Source organism: Phalacrocorax aristotelis, chromosome 5 (genome assembly GCF_949628215.1).
Source record: "Phalacrocorax aristotelis chromosome 5, bGulAri2.1, whole genome shotgun sequence".
In the NCBI taxonomy this organism is placed as follows: Eukaryota; Metazoa; Chordata; class Aves; order Suliformes; family Phalacrocoracidae; genus Phalacrocorax; species Phalacrocorax aristotelis.
This window is the reverse complement of record NC_134280.1, coordinates 61,490,081-61,504,989: the sequence shown is the minus strand read 5'-3', so window position 1 is coordinate 61,504,989 and position 14,909 is coordinate 61,490,081. Positions and strand designations below refer to the sequence as shown.

Below are 14,909 nucleotides of genomic sequence, written 5' to 3'. Positions count from 1 at the left end.
ATAAGGGTCTCAGAACCCGAACATGGTATTTATCTTGATTCATTTTTTTCATATGAAGCGCTACAAAATCAATTCTGATTTGTTTCCTTAAAGGAGCAGCTACACGTATTTTTGCAATTCATTAGAAATTATGAAAGGAAAAACATACCTAGAAAAGGAATTTTTCTTCATGTTTTACTGACTGTTGAATTGATTCTTATCTTCATACTTGCCTGGTTTGACAATTTTTTGGAAGGGATTTGTGAAAGGATTGAAATACTAAATGGGTAGGCCATTCTTTTCTTTTCTTTGCAGTAATTAGGTACCTACTTTTTCTATCTTTTCTGCTTCATTAGATATGCATTAAGTATCTTTGCTATCTGGACAGGAGACATCTGAATGCTTTTTGCACTGCTTTCCTGAAGAAATGGATTTGTTGCTCAGTCCACTGCTTCAGCAAAATTTAGTTTGAAGTCTTGCAATGCACCAGGAAGCACACATGATTTCTTTAAAGGTTTCTGGGTTTTCATTTGCTGCAGAAAGGACAGGCTTGCAGACTTAGGGGCCTGTGTCTAGAGAAGGCATCAGCTCTGTTTGTTAGGAGGATAATGAGCTTGACACTTGCTCACTGCACAGACAGTGTATGTAGCCTGGTGATACCCTTAATATGTACCAACAACTCATCCAAGTTCTCCGGATTACCTATCATAATGTTTCTTCCGACAGATTGCTCTGAAAATGGAATAAACACTTGTTCTGTACATAGAAGAAAAGTGTGGTCTCTCATGCTGCAAATGCCTTGCAGTTTTTTGCTGAAGTAAATAGATGGTGAGACAAAGAACTTGTATACAAAATAGAAAAATGTTCCACACTGCAAAGATGACGCCATGTATTGAGGTACCACCGTTTCATGACAGTTCATAAAGAAATTATCTTTTTTCATCAGAGTTGCTTTAGATAATAAATGCTAATGAACAGTCATTTACCTAATTTCTCTGAATAAATTATGGGCAAAGAATTGTCTTCAGGAGAGTGAAGAAACACAAATAGCTCTGCATTCTTGCCAGTTTTATAGTAGTAGTCTATATTTCTGCCACACATAACTCTACTCACAAAGTACTAAATATGTTCAGGCAAGTAAATAAAATAACACTAAACTCATGAAGAGGAGACACATTTCACAGATACTTGGATCTGTGTTTTCTGCATTGTCTTTATCAGTAAGCAACTTGGCTCAGTAAGAATGAAGTTTTAAGTGCTGGCCTTAGAATCTCCTAGTTTTCCAGTGGCTACTCATGCATCAGAAGAAATTCAGGCTGTGATTCTCTTCTGATTAAGAGAAACTGTAGTAATTGATTTCAGTAAAAGGTCAGTCCTCAACAGAGGACACAATCAACAGCAGCATCAGATTGCAGGGCTCATCTAGGTTTTCGAAACACCCCCAACATCAGTGTATCCGATAATTGTAAGTTTTTAATTTTCAAAGCATATATCTTTCTAGTCTCTTTTTCTGTGTAAATGTTTGGTAGGCACAAGTCACTGCCCCCTAAAAAAACAGGTATGTTCACCTTATGTTTTTGTCTTGAAGATCAGGAGATTTGTTTTCCTTGTTGCTTCAGTTTTGAAAACTAAACCAACTATTGGAAAAGTTTAAATTGCACTGTTTGGGTGTCAATCTCAAAATCGAAATCAATTCACTTTTACCATACACACATCTGAAGGAGCACCCCTGCTTGTCTCTACAATGCCTGATCCCTTGCTCTATTTCCTCCTATATTTCTAATCACACTTTGTGTATTTCAATTATCCACATTGAAACACCTCCTTCTCAGAGGTTGTAATGAACTTAAGAATCTAATTAACTGCACTTTTGCTTCACATAAAACTTGGTAGGGCTGGATTCCAGTTCCTAGTCTATGCCTGCTTCTCGAAGTTGCTAATAGGAAGGGTAATTTATCATCTTAATCCTTTCCATTACTACTGTTCACAATGCTCCTTTTAATAGTTCTATTCATGTGCTGTCTTTGTCCTGATGATTGAGGGAGATACAAACTCTGTAGCTTTTGCTTAATCCCTGATCCTCTAAGCGTAGATGTAATCATCTCCTCCATGAAATGGTGACCTTTATCTAGGTCAACAAGGCTTCAGAAGCCCCACGGAGGCAAAAGGCTTCTTGAAACTGTTGGGTTTTCCCCCTCTCCCTGGTGCTATATGTTGTTTTATAGGAAAGGCTTCAAACCACCTTGAGAAGGAATCAGTCATTTCCAAGGAGTTTCGTCACCCCAGCCTGTTTTGGGGAGCTATTGTATATAATCTATATGTAATCCCATCCACAGTCTGACAACTCACTGTTGCAGCAAAGCGATAAGGCTAGACTTTGTTCTTGCCTTGCCTATGCATATTTCGGACAATTTTTGATTCATTTCCTAACACCTGTTTCTGTACCTTTCAACATTGCTATTTCTTTAACCCTAAGAGTATTTTTCTAATTTTCATGTAGCGTGTTTAGCATTTCTTTCTCCATTTACTTGTTTGGTCCTTTTTTTTCTGCTGTGCTCTAGTAACAGCCATTACTGTTTACATCATTTGTCCGAGGCTGTCTGCTGCTTTAGGTGTTGAATCTAACTTATCATCTTATTCAGCTTTCTGATTCTTATTCCTTTGAGCCTTTAGATGCCTAATTCACAGCTGACCCCCATGACAACCCGTGCTTGTAAATCTCTTCTGCACCAACCCTTATTCAAAAATAACTGTCCCCAGTCCTTTACCTTCTAACCTAGTCAAACATCCGATATCATGTTCTCTTCACACAATAATCTGAATCAGGTAAAATCACAACCAACTCAGCCTTTTGTTATATTTAAACTTCAAGAATTACTCTAGTCTGCTGGGCTGACCTGCTTAGAGTGTTCCTTGTGTGTTGTCCCATTCAGGTTCAAGGTGTGCATGCCCTGGGCACTGTTTTTATCAATATACTTTGAAACTCCACCAGTGAACCAAAGGTGATTTGTGCTGTAACTTTGTACTGAAATCCTTAAAAATCTTCCTCAATCCCATGTGTAGGTGTTGTTTGTAAATTATTGGGCATTGACCTTCTGTTCCCATATTGATTAGGGCACAATAAAAGAGATCAGGTTACTGAAAGTTTCTGAGGCTAACCTGTGGTTCATTAGTATTAATGTCCACAAAACAATAGAAGTCTTGGAAGTCCTGTGCTTCCTGTCAGTGATCCTGGCAGAGTATACTTTAAAGGAGGCATCTTACATGAATCTTGATAGGGACAGTACGTGCCAGTATTTCATTTTTGTATTGTCCAAGCAGCTGCTAAGCATTCTCAAACATAGACTGAAGAGCACAGCTCTGGTATTGCTCCTTTTATGTACTCATAGGTTACTGGGGCCAGCTTGTTCTTTTGAGCTCTTGTACCAAACTGCTACCAGTGCTACTGGTGTAGCAGCTAATTAGACACAAGAAGGTTGTATGGAATTTGGCATTTTTAGGGCTGAAGCAGGAAGAGCAAAACCAATGCTGTACCAGTTCCCTGCCATTGCATTCTCCAAAAATCTATGTACCAAAGTTTTGCAACAATATTTGCTACAAATCCTCACTGTAACTAATTTTTGTGACCAGAATAATTGTATGAACTAGAGACACCACCCTAACATTGTTCTCAGCCACAAACATCTTGTAGCAGATGTTGAACAAGGACTAAGAGGAGAAGCTTGGTGAAAACCTCTGTAATGATGTAGAATAATTTCATGGATTAATTTGATCATTCTTTGATAATTATGTGTGACATGAGCAGGGTGGTCTTTCAGCTATTTTTCAAAGACAATTTGAATGGGCCTTCTTTCCATATACTGTCCACCTTCAAAATAAGGAAAGTGGAAAAGTTACAGATCTCTACTGGTCCTTTCATTTCTCTGCACTCATGTCTTTTAGTGTAAACAAGCAGTGTCTCCCGGCATTAGCTGTTGAATCTTCAGTAGGCTGAAGTCTCAGCTGTCAGTGAAAGCCCAGGTAGAAGAGATTTGGCTGTTACAGGTATTAATTCTGGAAAGCTGAAATGTGTGTTTCAACTGTGCTAAGGAAATAGCAAGTTTCTCCTCCTGAAGGTTACAGATTCAGTTCTAGTGGATTTGTGGTACCAGACTTAAGTACTAAAGGTACTGCATCAAAATTAAACTTCCATAGGCAAATACCTTCATAATATTAAGGTCTGTTTCAAGAAGTAGTATTAAGCATTTTAATACCAAATGAAGTTAGCTTAGTTTCAGTGGGTGTTAATTTGCTCTGTTAATTGTGGAGCTTTAACCTTCAGGCTCCTGTTAACTGAAATGAGGTGAATATTTTTCTGGATTTGAAAAAAACTTTATTCCAGTTTGGATTCCTGCTACTGAATACCTAGTAATCAGTATTTTACAAGTGGGTGGACCTGGTTAGGATGTTGCTCTTGACATACAATTATTGTCTGTACAAGCAAATAATTTCCTCATTAAAATATAACTTCAGTATATTGCTAGTTGACACCTCTTCCAAAACAATAGTTGGAGAATGACAGCTCTGATATTTTTGGTTTTATCTACAAATTCTCTTCTTCCCTTCCTGAATCCCCTAAGGATATTAAAGGTTTAGAACAATTTTTCTAAAGCTTTGGGGAATTTTTTCAGGCTTCATTAACTGGGTACTCATGCTGATGTTTAACTTTTACTTATTTTGGTTTTTTAATACAATATAAAAAAATCGTGTTGTTTTTTTTTTAACCCCCCAACTTGGAGTGGGGGAAAGTGGCTCAAGAGGGGAGGGGATTATGCTTAGGATATAAAGATTTAAAGAAATATTGTAAAAGGGCAAATATGTTTTTTACTGTGTAACAGCTGTCCACACTTGCTGTGCAATAATGGCGAAATTAACAGAGGACAAGTAGTGACAGCAAGGAACTTGAGGACTGGTGAAGAGTAGCACATGTGGGAGGGTTTGAAATGGGACCTTTGCCTGTGTGGTTTCCTTTCTGCCACATCCTGGCATAACAGGTAAAGCAGGATACAGACTGAAAATGGGGGTATGGTTGCCTCTTTCTTTTCTTGCTTCTCCTCAACATCCAGAAGAATCAAGTCTCTGAGTTCCCCGTGCAAGCGGGTGAGTGTCATACAGGTTTCATAGACATTTTAAGCAGAAATAAAACAATGCTTGATACCTTTTATGTTTTGTTTTAATTTTTCATTTTGATTTTAGGATTTTTTACTTAATACAGAAGTGCTTTGCATCGGTTCTTATCACAAGTTAGCTCAGTGAATATGACTGTCAGGTAATATGACTTTGGGCTCACTAGCTTGATAAAAACTGTGCTCCCACCTTTGTTAGATTGTTTCCATCTACCAGACAAGACCAGTACTTAGAATAACAAAATTAATATATCTTCCAACTATCCAGTCCTACCCAATCTTTTCTGACTTTTCTTTACAATATAATTTATAATGCTTGGTTTTGAAATTCAAGGAGATGGTACTTGCTACAAAAAATGGTGGCTACCTTCACCTGGTGAAGATACAGCCCACGAATAGCAATGGGCTTTAAGCAATGTGAAATTTTCTCCAGAGTCCTAGACAAACTCATTCTTTCATCTTTTTTGCCTTTGGTGGGTTTTCTTTGCAAGTAATAGGTGTAGCGTATATGTCAGAAATCATTTTGTTAGTTTGAGTTTTTATCCTGAAGATTTTAGATTTAATATTTATGTCTTGTGGCCATTCAAGCAAAGAACAGAGGGATTTTCTGAGGACAAATACAAGATAGCAGCATATATAATTGTGCTTTCCCTTAGAGCTTTTTGTTGTATTATATATGACGGCCAAATCAGTCCCAAAGTCAGTAAGCTCCCATGTATTTGTGTGATGGCAGACCCAAGTATGGTGTGAAGGACAACCAAAAGGATTTTGAAGCTAGAGCGAATTTGTAAGACAAGTTTAGAGTACTTTGCTCTTGCTGTGGGGTTTCTCTCAGTTATATTGTCTGACAGTATGGGTGAAATATTGAAAAATAAAACTGAAGTAGGATATTCTGGTGTATATGTTTGCACTGAATTTTTAGAAGTGAGCAGCTCTTGTTGTTTTTCTTCTGACTAATCTATTAGAGAAAAGGCACTCATCCTGTGCAGGGTCATAAATGTTGAATTATGGCACACTGATAGACTTCACATCAATATTACTCTGTTTTATCCAACATCAAACGTCAAGTCTGGTTGGTTTGCTCAAACCATGTTACCAACATACTTAAAAACAAACAAATGAAAAAAAACAACAAAACAACAACAAAAAATGCACCATCCATGTTATCTCCTAAGTTAGGTATCAAATAAATAATTTCATGCAAGGTTTAATACTACTGACCCTCGTCAGTGATGGCTGGTGACAAAATGAGATTCTGGTGTAGATGGAGCTTGTGCTTTGGTGAGACTGAGCAGAGTCTCCTAGTCAAAAATTGTTTTGAAGGATGCAGTTGTCAAATACCCTACCAGTGTAAAAATTGCTGGGCATCTAATGGCTAAAGGGTTGTATATGCTTTCAGAGGAGTTTTAATTTATTCTTAATAAAACTCTCCTAAATATTAGAAAGAGAAGTAAATGTTGTTCGTAGACTTCTGGGATTTTGCACATTTCCTGACCCTTGTAAGTGCTTGACAGAAATGTAGGGTTGGTTTATTTGGTAGGGCAAACAGAAGGAAATAAAATGAATATGTCCTAAATAATGCATTAGAATTATAAATCCACTAGTACCAACAAAACTACAGTAGATGTAAATACGTGGTTTTCAGCTCTCCTTCTAATGCTAAAGTAAATGGTAAATGGTCTTTTGGAAAGAAAGAATGTACAATAAAACCAAAAAAGCAAATGAACTTGACATCCTGTTAAGTATAATTGTACTCGGTAGCTTTCTGGGGTGGGAAAAAGCTTATAATAATGTAATTAAATCATTAAGGCATGGAATAATTAAATAAAATAATTTTGATGTCTGGAAGGACAAGACAAGGTTTACTTATAGAGCAGAAAAAATTTCCTATCTCTAATCCAGTAGTTTATGATTATTTCTCAATATCCAGGTGAAACTTAAGTTTCCTCACTAGTTCTGCCAAAACCTGTTGTAATAAGATGTAACTCTAATATTGTACTTAATGGTTTTGATGTAAGCTTAAAAAATGTGATAGGAACAATTCTTACAGATCCTCCTCTTTACTTCTTTTGTCACATCATTACACCCACAGAGGCATTTAAAATAAGCCTATTTCTGTTGATGCTAGGATTTGACAAAAAGGGTAGGGAAAAAGACCTAAAGCTGCTTCTATGGGTGGGGTACCAAACCCAAAACCTAAAAAACCCAAAACCCAAAAAACCCCACAACCTCTGTTTCTGGTAAGACTTGGAGTATTCCCAAGGCTGCTCTGAATTTTTATGGTTTATGACATTTCCTGTTTGTTAATATCCCAAATGCAATTTATGTGGCTTCGGTAGAGCTTTTCACAGCAGGATGGTACAATCATTGTGGAACTATGCTGGAGGGGGATCTTCTTATTCCAGGGAAGCCTTTCAGGGCAAGTCTCCCACCCCTCATGCTCTGATGTGGTCTGACAGAACTGAGACAGGACAGAGACTCTCACCTGCTTCTATCCAGCCTAGAACATTCTGAAGTAGTATTGTCAAAACAAACATTACAAAAGCTACCAGCTATTCATTGATTTTGTTGAGAGAACTACAACATAGAAATAAGAAGTAACATTTTTGGGAGCTTTTTTTTAAAGAAAAACAGGTGCTGCTAGGTATATATGTGCCTGTAACATAAGGTTTTGCTCCTTAGTTTGGTGATGGAAAAGCTTTAATACAAATCCAGGAGCATCACTTTCAAGATAATATGAAACAAACAGATTTTTAGAGTCATATTTCCTTTTTCTTTTTTATTCCATGGTATGCTGGTAGTCAAAGAGAGAAATGAGTCAATTAAAGATCCACTTAAATCTGTTAATGAGCATGGGAAAGCAATCGGGTCTCCTCTTCCCATAAAGTTCAGACAGCACTAGATGCTGGAAATGGTGAGAAGGATTTATGCAAACTAAGCAGACGTGTACCTTGTGTAAATTCTTAAAAGCTTTCTTACCTCTCTGTAAGTTGCCATTCCATTTTTAAGCTGTTTTTGTAAGCATCTAAACTGAAGGAAAGAATCTTAGTTGGAATCAGAACTTTTATAGAGGAATAAAACGTGTGTGTGGGGAAGGAATAAAAGGTAGTGATAAAAACTAGGCAAATACACTGATCAGATATTTCGTCTGTCTTCAGTCTACAAGTTGATTATTAAAACAATGAATATTTAAAATTAATATTGTTTCTGTCTGAGCATTTGTAAAGCTGTGTGCCTGCTTTTGGTATTTATGCAGCCATCTAATATACCAATCCTGTTCCACTTGGAATCAGTGACAAAACTCCTATTTAGATTATTGGCTCCATATATAATTTTAAACACAACTGAAGAAATAATGACTCAGAAAACTGTAAAGCTTTTGTTGTTAGAAAAGGAACTGTTCCCTTGACATTTCACAGTGATAAGCTAACTGCAGCAAAAAGAATAATATAAGTACACTTCAGGATTCTAACAATCTTTCTACATTTTGTTTCTAAAATGATGGCTTCTGAAATTAAATACTCATCTTTTTTATCTGCAGATTTAGGACCTCCTTTACCAAGTAGCAAATTTCTTGTTTGTTTAGATTTTCAAAGTGTTTTCGGTTTTGTCTGGTGGTTGGGGTTTTGGGTTTTTTTTTTGTTTGGTTTGTGGGTTTTTTTTGTGTGTGTGTGTGTTTTTTTTTTTAGTAAGCTTTGGAAAACCTGTTTTTTAAAATTATATTTAAAGCACAGATTCATAGAATAATTTAGGTTGGAAGTGACATCTGGAAGTCATTTAATTCACCTGCCTGCTTAAAGTAGGTGTTGTTACATCAGGTATGTTGAGTAGGTTGCTGAAGGATGTGTCTGATCAAGTTTTGAATATCTTCGGGGATGGAGATTGCACAACCTGTCTAGGCAGCTTGTTCCAGTGTTTGATCACTTAGACCATCCTTCTGGTGAGAAAAGTTTTCCTTGTATCTGTATGTCATTTCTTGTGTCCCCACTTGCCTGTTGCCTTGCATCCTACTGCCATGCACTTCTGAGAAGCATCTGGCTCTACCTCTTCTGTATTTTTCCGATAGGTAGTTGAAGACAACAAGCAGTAAGATCCTTCCTTTACACTTTCTTTAGACTGAGTGAATTCAGCCTCTCCTCAGACATCATGGGCTCCATTCCGCTAACCATCTTGATGGGTCTTCACTGGACTTCCTCTAGTAATGCAAAGATTTTCTCTAACTCGGCAGCTCAAAACTGGCTGTAGTACTCCAGATGTGGTCTCACAAGTAACAAATGGAGGGGAAGAAATCATGTTCTGTGACCGGGTTGCTATGCTTTTGCTGAAACCACCCAGGAGTCTGGTGGCTGCCTTGGCTGCAATGGTGTGCTGCTGGCTCATAGTCAGCTTGTCCACCAAGACCCGCAAGGCCTTTCCCGCAAAGTTGCTCTCTGCCTCGCAGATGCCCTGCACTGTACTGTTGTAACTGCATTACTCCATCCTATGTGCAAGACTTTGCCTTTGACTTTTTGTAGGGTTCATGCCAACCCATTTCTCATGTCTGTCAGAACTGCTTGCCTAAATAGTAGCCTTATCCTCTAGCATGTCAGCTGCTCTCCCAATTTAGTATCATCTGCAAACTTGTTGAGGTTGCATTCCACCCCCTCATTCAGGACATCAGTGAAGATGCTATTGGCCCTAGTATCAATCCTGGAAGACAGCTGTTGGTAACTGGACAGTGTATGAGAAGTTAAAGCAACTTGACAATATGTGAGTTGTGATAATGCATTTACATTTCAGCTCAGGTTGCTGTTACTTTACATTTTATTAATCATCCTGTGTGAATGTTTTCTAGTCTTATGGTACAGTGTTTGAAAAACCATGATTGATTGTGTATTAAAAATTGTATGTTTTTCACTGAGTCTGTGTGAAAGTATTGGTTCCCAATTGCAGTGTAGCATCCAAAAAGTCTTTAAAGTTGTCTTTGTTTTGAATGTTAAGGCTGGAAAAACTAAGGTAGCATGCCACTGTCACAGGCTGGCCATTGGGCTTGTGTTCTTGCTAGTAGTTATTTTGGTGGTTTTGTTTGTTGTATTCCCCCCCCCCCCCCCCCTTGTTTTTTGATAGAAACCCTGAAAAAGATTTCTCAGAAAGCTTTCATTCTGCTTCTCATGTACTTGGTCAATCTCTTCTGGCATCATTTAAATTCTCCCTTCACAGTTCTCATATTAATAAAAGACAGATCTAACTAACTGTAGGCTTTGTTCACTTTCTGTTATTTGCTACAGGCTCGTATTTATTCCTAGTGTAAAGACTCCCTTATAAAGCTGAGGCCTAGGAGTTCCCCTTCACCAGATACTGACAGATCATGCCCTTGCTATTTGTAAAAGTCAGTCTTGCTGTTCTGTTTCATGCTGTTTTTTCACAGCCTTGGTTGGTTGCCTGTATTGTCCTTTACCACATCTTCCTTTAGAAGATGCAAGCCCTATCAAGGATGAGAGCAAGCTGTAGTTTCTGCACCCTTTCCAGTTTGGTCTAGCTTTAAGAGGTTTACAAACCCCAGTTATTCTCCTGGCTGCTTTATAATGTGAAACGAAGGAATCCTTCCTGTCCTACTCTGACTTTATATCTTGGCAAAGAAAGCACAGCAAAATTGCACCTTATTTTTGATAATTTTATGGGGTGGGACATTGTCAAAGAAAGGTTTACATCACTACAACAACAATACTAAGCATACAAAGTATGATTTTTTTCTTCTCACTTCAACTGATATGAGTGAGGAATAACTCTAGTGAGATCAAGATGATGATTTAACTATAAAGGTGAGGTTATACAAGAACATGGCCCTTGGTATTTAGAGTTTTAAATACAAGTGATGGTACAAAATATTGCTAGAAGAATGTACTCCCTTACTGGTAAACAAAGGGCGCCAGCTCCCAAAGCATGTTCTCCTCAGAAAACTCTCTATCCAAAGAATGTCTTTTACTTTAACCAAAGCCTGTTTTCCTATAGAAAGAAGATAAAGTTTACATGTGAATTAAATTTTTACAGTTTAAAAAATTGTCAGAGAAGCTAGTTAACTTTATTTAGGACTCAAAGGAGTCACCTGAGTCATTTGAACATATTTTCCAGTTGATTATTGTTTTTGACATTTACCATATGGTGGTTGTGATACCAATCTGCAAGAGGAACTTGGGCTTTGTGCTTTGCTGACTTGAAGATCTTTGATGCAAAATTCAATTTATGGTCTCTCAGATGGGAGGCTGAAAATCAGCTAAATTTCACCTGCACAATTCCAGCTGTAAAAAATAAACTTGTGTAGTCACTCTGGTTTTCCCTGTATTGTTTAAAGATTCAACCTCCTTGTCCTCTTCTAAACTGAGGCGTATAAATTTACATTTTGTTTGAACTATAAATCTTAATAAAATATTCTAGATTTAATTAATTTTGAAGTGCCTTGTCTTTTGGAACCTTTGAATTGCTTTCAAAGACTTTAGCTTATGCTAGCTCTTTTTCTAACTTCTGATTCACATGATATTTGCACTAAATTGCTGTCATATATCAAAAGTATTTATGTCTTCAGAATGCCAGGTAATTTCCTGAAAACAGCTGTTTGCTTTAGCTGTACTATTTTTCTGAAATTGAATATAATGTCAGTATTTTAATATAAGATTTGATTGAAACATTGAATATTCAGTTGACTCTCAGGCATTTCAAGAGCACAGATCCTCACCATATGACTATGATCACTTCTCTAGAGGTAATAATATTCCAAAATTCTGTTAAAATGTAACGAAATTCCATTGCAAGTTGAAATAAAAATGCCCTGTCTGTAGTCCTGTATTGTGTATATGTATTGGCAGAAGAAGGAAACGTGCCTACGTCTTAGCAGTCCTGTTTTGTCCTTTTGCTACTTTATAATACATTTTCTTCTTCCTTTAAGGAATAAATATATTTAAAAATATTTTTTTCTTTATAGAGCCAGTATTGTGCAGAAGCGCATAATTTATTTTCAAGATGAGGGTTCTCTCACCAAAAGAATTTGTGAACAAGGTATGCTAAAATAAACCATCTTTCTTGACCTCTTGTCATATTCTACTTATTTATCTTAAGTCATCATATCAAACTAAAATTCTGAGGCCTTAAACAGTTTAATCTAGGTTCAACTTTGGGATCTCCTATTCAGTTATGTTCTTCCTTATCACATGTACTCTTCCTCATATAATCTTCCTTGCCTTCCCCTAGATTTACCTGGTCTTCACGTGAAACTCACTTGTCTCCAGGGCACTTAGTTTATTGAATCCTGGGCTATTTCATCCTTTCCTAAACCTAAGCAGTGGTGTTGGCTATTGCATCCCACTGGAGAATTTAGATGCTTTGGCTGTCCAGAAATTTCAAGCCTATTGTGTTTTCAGATCAACTGAGGTTTTGTTCATATCAGATAAGAACCAGAAAGAAACCTGGTTTTAATCTAAAGACAACTGAAATAGTGGTTCCTTCTTATTTAAAAATGTGGACTTAGAATCACGGAATCATTAAGGTTGGAAAAGACCCCTAGGATCATCAAGTCCAACCGTCAACACAACACTACCACGTCTCTTAAACCATGTCCTCAAGTGCCACATCTACATGTCTTTTAACTACCTCCAGGGATGGTGACTCTGCCACCTCTCTGGGCAGCCTGTGCCAGTGCCTGACCACTCTGTCAGTAAAGAAATTTTTCCTAATATCCAATGTAAACCTCCCCTGATGCAGCTTGAAGCCATTTCCTCTCATCCTATCACTAGTGACCTGGGAGAAGAGTCCAACACCCACCTCGCTACAACCACCTCTCAGGTAGTTGTAGAGAGTGATAAGGTCTCCCCTCAGCCTCCTCTTCTCCACACTAAACACCCCCAGCTCCCTCAGCCGCTCCTCACACGACCTGCTCTCCAGATACTTCACCAGCTTCGTTGCCCTTCTCTGGACACGCTCCAGCACCTCAATATCCTTCTTGTACTGAGGAGCCCAAAACTGCACACAGTACGTGAGGTGTGGCCTCACCAGTGCCGAGTACAGGGGCACGATCCCCTCCCTGCTCCTGCTGGCCACACTATTCCTGATACAAGCCAGGATGCTGCTGGCCCCCTTGGCCACCTGGGCACACTGCTGGCTCATGTTTGGCTGGCTGTCATCCAGCACCCCCAGGTCCTTCTCTGCCAAGCAGCTTTCCAGCTACTCTTCCCCAAGACTGTAGGATTGCATGGGGTGGTTGTGACCAAAGTGCAGGACCCGGCACTTGGCCTTGTTAAACCTCATAAAATTGACCTCAGCCCAGCCAGCCAGCTTCTCCAGGTCCCTCTGCAGAGCCTTCCTACCCTCAAGCAGATCAACACTCCTGCTCAGCTTGGTGTCAATTTGAATCATTACATCCACTTATAAATATGATCCAGGTATTTCAGGGTCCTGGTGCCTAGTGTAGCCCAGCTTAAATGCAATGAAAAAATATGGGTTTACCTCAGATCTATTTACTGGAGTATTTATTATGGCAACTTTGCTGTCATCTGTTGATTTTGCGTTGTAACCGTTATCCATGGGTACTTTGGTGCTTTTTCAGACTCGGCCTCAGAAGGTGTGACAGACAAACCAATTTTAGATTGTTGTGCCTGTGGAACTGCCAAGTACAGGCTAACTTTTTATGGGAACTGGTCAGAAAAAACTCATCCCAAAGATTTTCCACGTGAGTATCACTCTTTTACTGTTGTTGTACCATATAGGTACTGTGAAGAGGGTTGGAGCTTGTTGTGTGACAACATTACGTATTTACAGCTCAGCAATATAAATTATGACATGTATGGAATACTGCTTATATTCAGTGTTGAAAATCCATGGATCTTTCTGTGGATGCTATACATTACAAATCTATTGATTTGCCTGACGTTTTGAACTGAGGTGTGTATGAGATCCCATTTTCAAGACAACAGGTTGGTTTTTCTGGTTTTCTTTTTTTTTGGGGGGGGGGGGGTGGGGGTGGGGAGGGGAGGGCGGGTGGATGGTGGTGTTTGATTTGGGTTTTGAGGGTTTTTTGTTGTTTTTGTTTGTTTGCTTTTTTGTTTTTTTTTGTGAAAGCTTAGACTGGCTTATAATGTATAAATGTATAAAAAGGCCCCAAAGGATGGGCAACACACTAACATCTTGATTTTACAGTCATGCCAATCTGGATACTGTGTTTTCCTTCAAAGTCTTTTGAAAGATTGCAGTTAGTTTTGGTGAGCCCTGAATTTTTAGATATATAGATCTTAAAATATTCTATCTTCTTTGTCTTTATTGGTTGAATAGACAGATAAAATACACATTCTGAACTTTGCCTGTTTGGGTTTTTAAAGTTTCTGAACTACAGAATCAGTGTTCTTGCTACAATAACCCAAGTAACTGTAACAAGCTAAAGTTACAAAAACATAGCAGTATGCATTTGTTCTTTCATTACTGACTCCACAGTCTGTGCCAATAAAGGCTAGGAAATTATTTGAGAACATGAGTCCCACCTACTGGTGTTTAAACTTTGTTATGTTGTATGTGGCTGATGTTTATTATATAGACTTTATATGTAAATTATTTTTTTATTATTGTCACAGTGTCAGAATATCATCATATAACTCAAATATGGTTTGTGTGTCAATAAGCTCACAGTTTTAACAGCCTAAGCAATATTGCTTATATTGAGTCTCTCATACATTTTAAGTTGAATGTAGCATTGTTCAAATATTATTTGTCAGCATAATACATGGGAGATAAAATAAGCCAAAC

General features: G+C 38.0%; 1 protein-coding gene across 1 annotated transcript in view; it reads left to right on the top strand.

Moving 5' to 3' along the window:
• Positions 1-14,909, top strand: part of SPON1 (spondin 1) — a 206,069-nt gene that overhangs the window by 54,783 nt on the left and 136,377 nt on the right. Inside the window, exons 4-5 of the mRNA XM_075094884.1 lie at positions 12,103-12,176; positions 13,720-13,842. Of these exons, the coding sequence (XP_074950985.1) occupies positions 12,103-12,176; positions 13,720-13,842 (197 nt within the window). The remainder of the gene's footprint in view (positions 1-12,102; positions 12,177-13,719; positions 13,843-14,909) is intronic.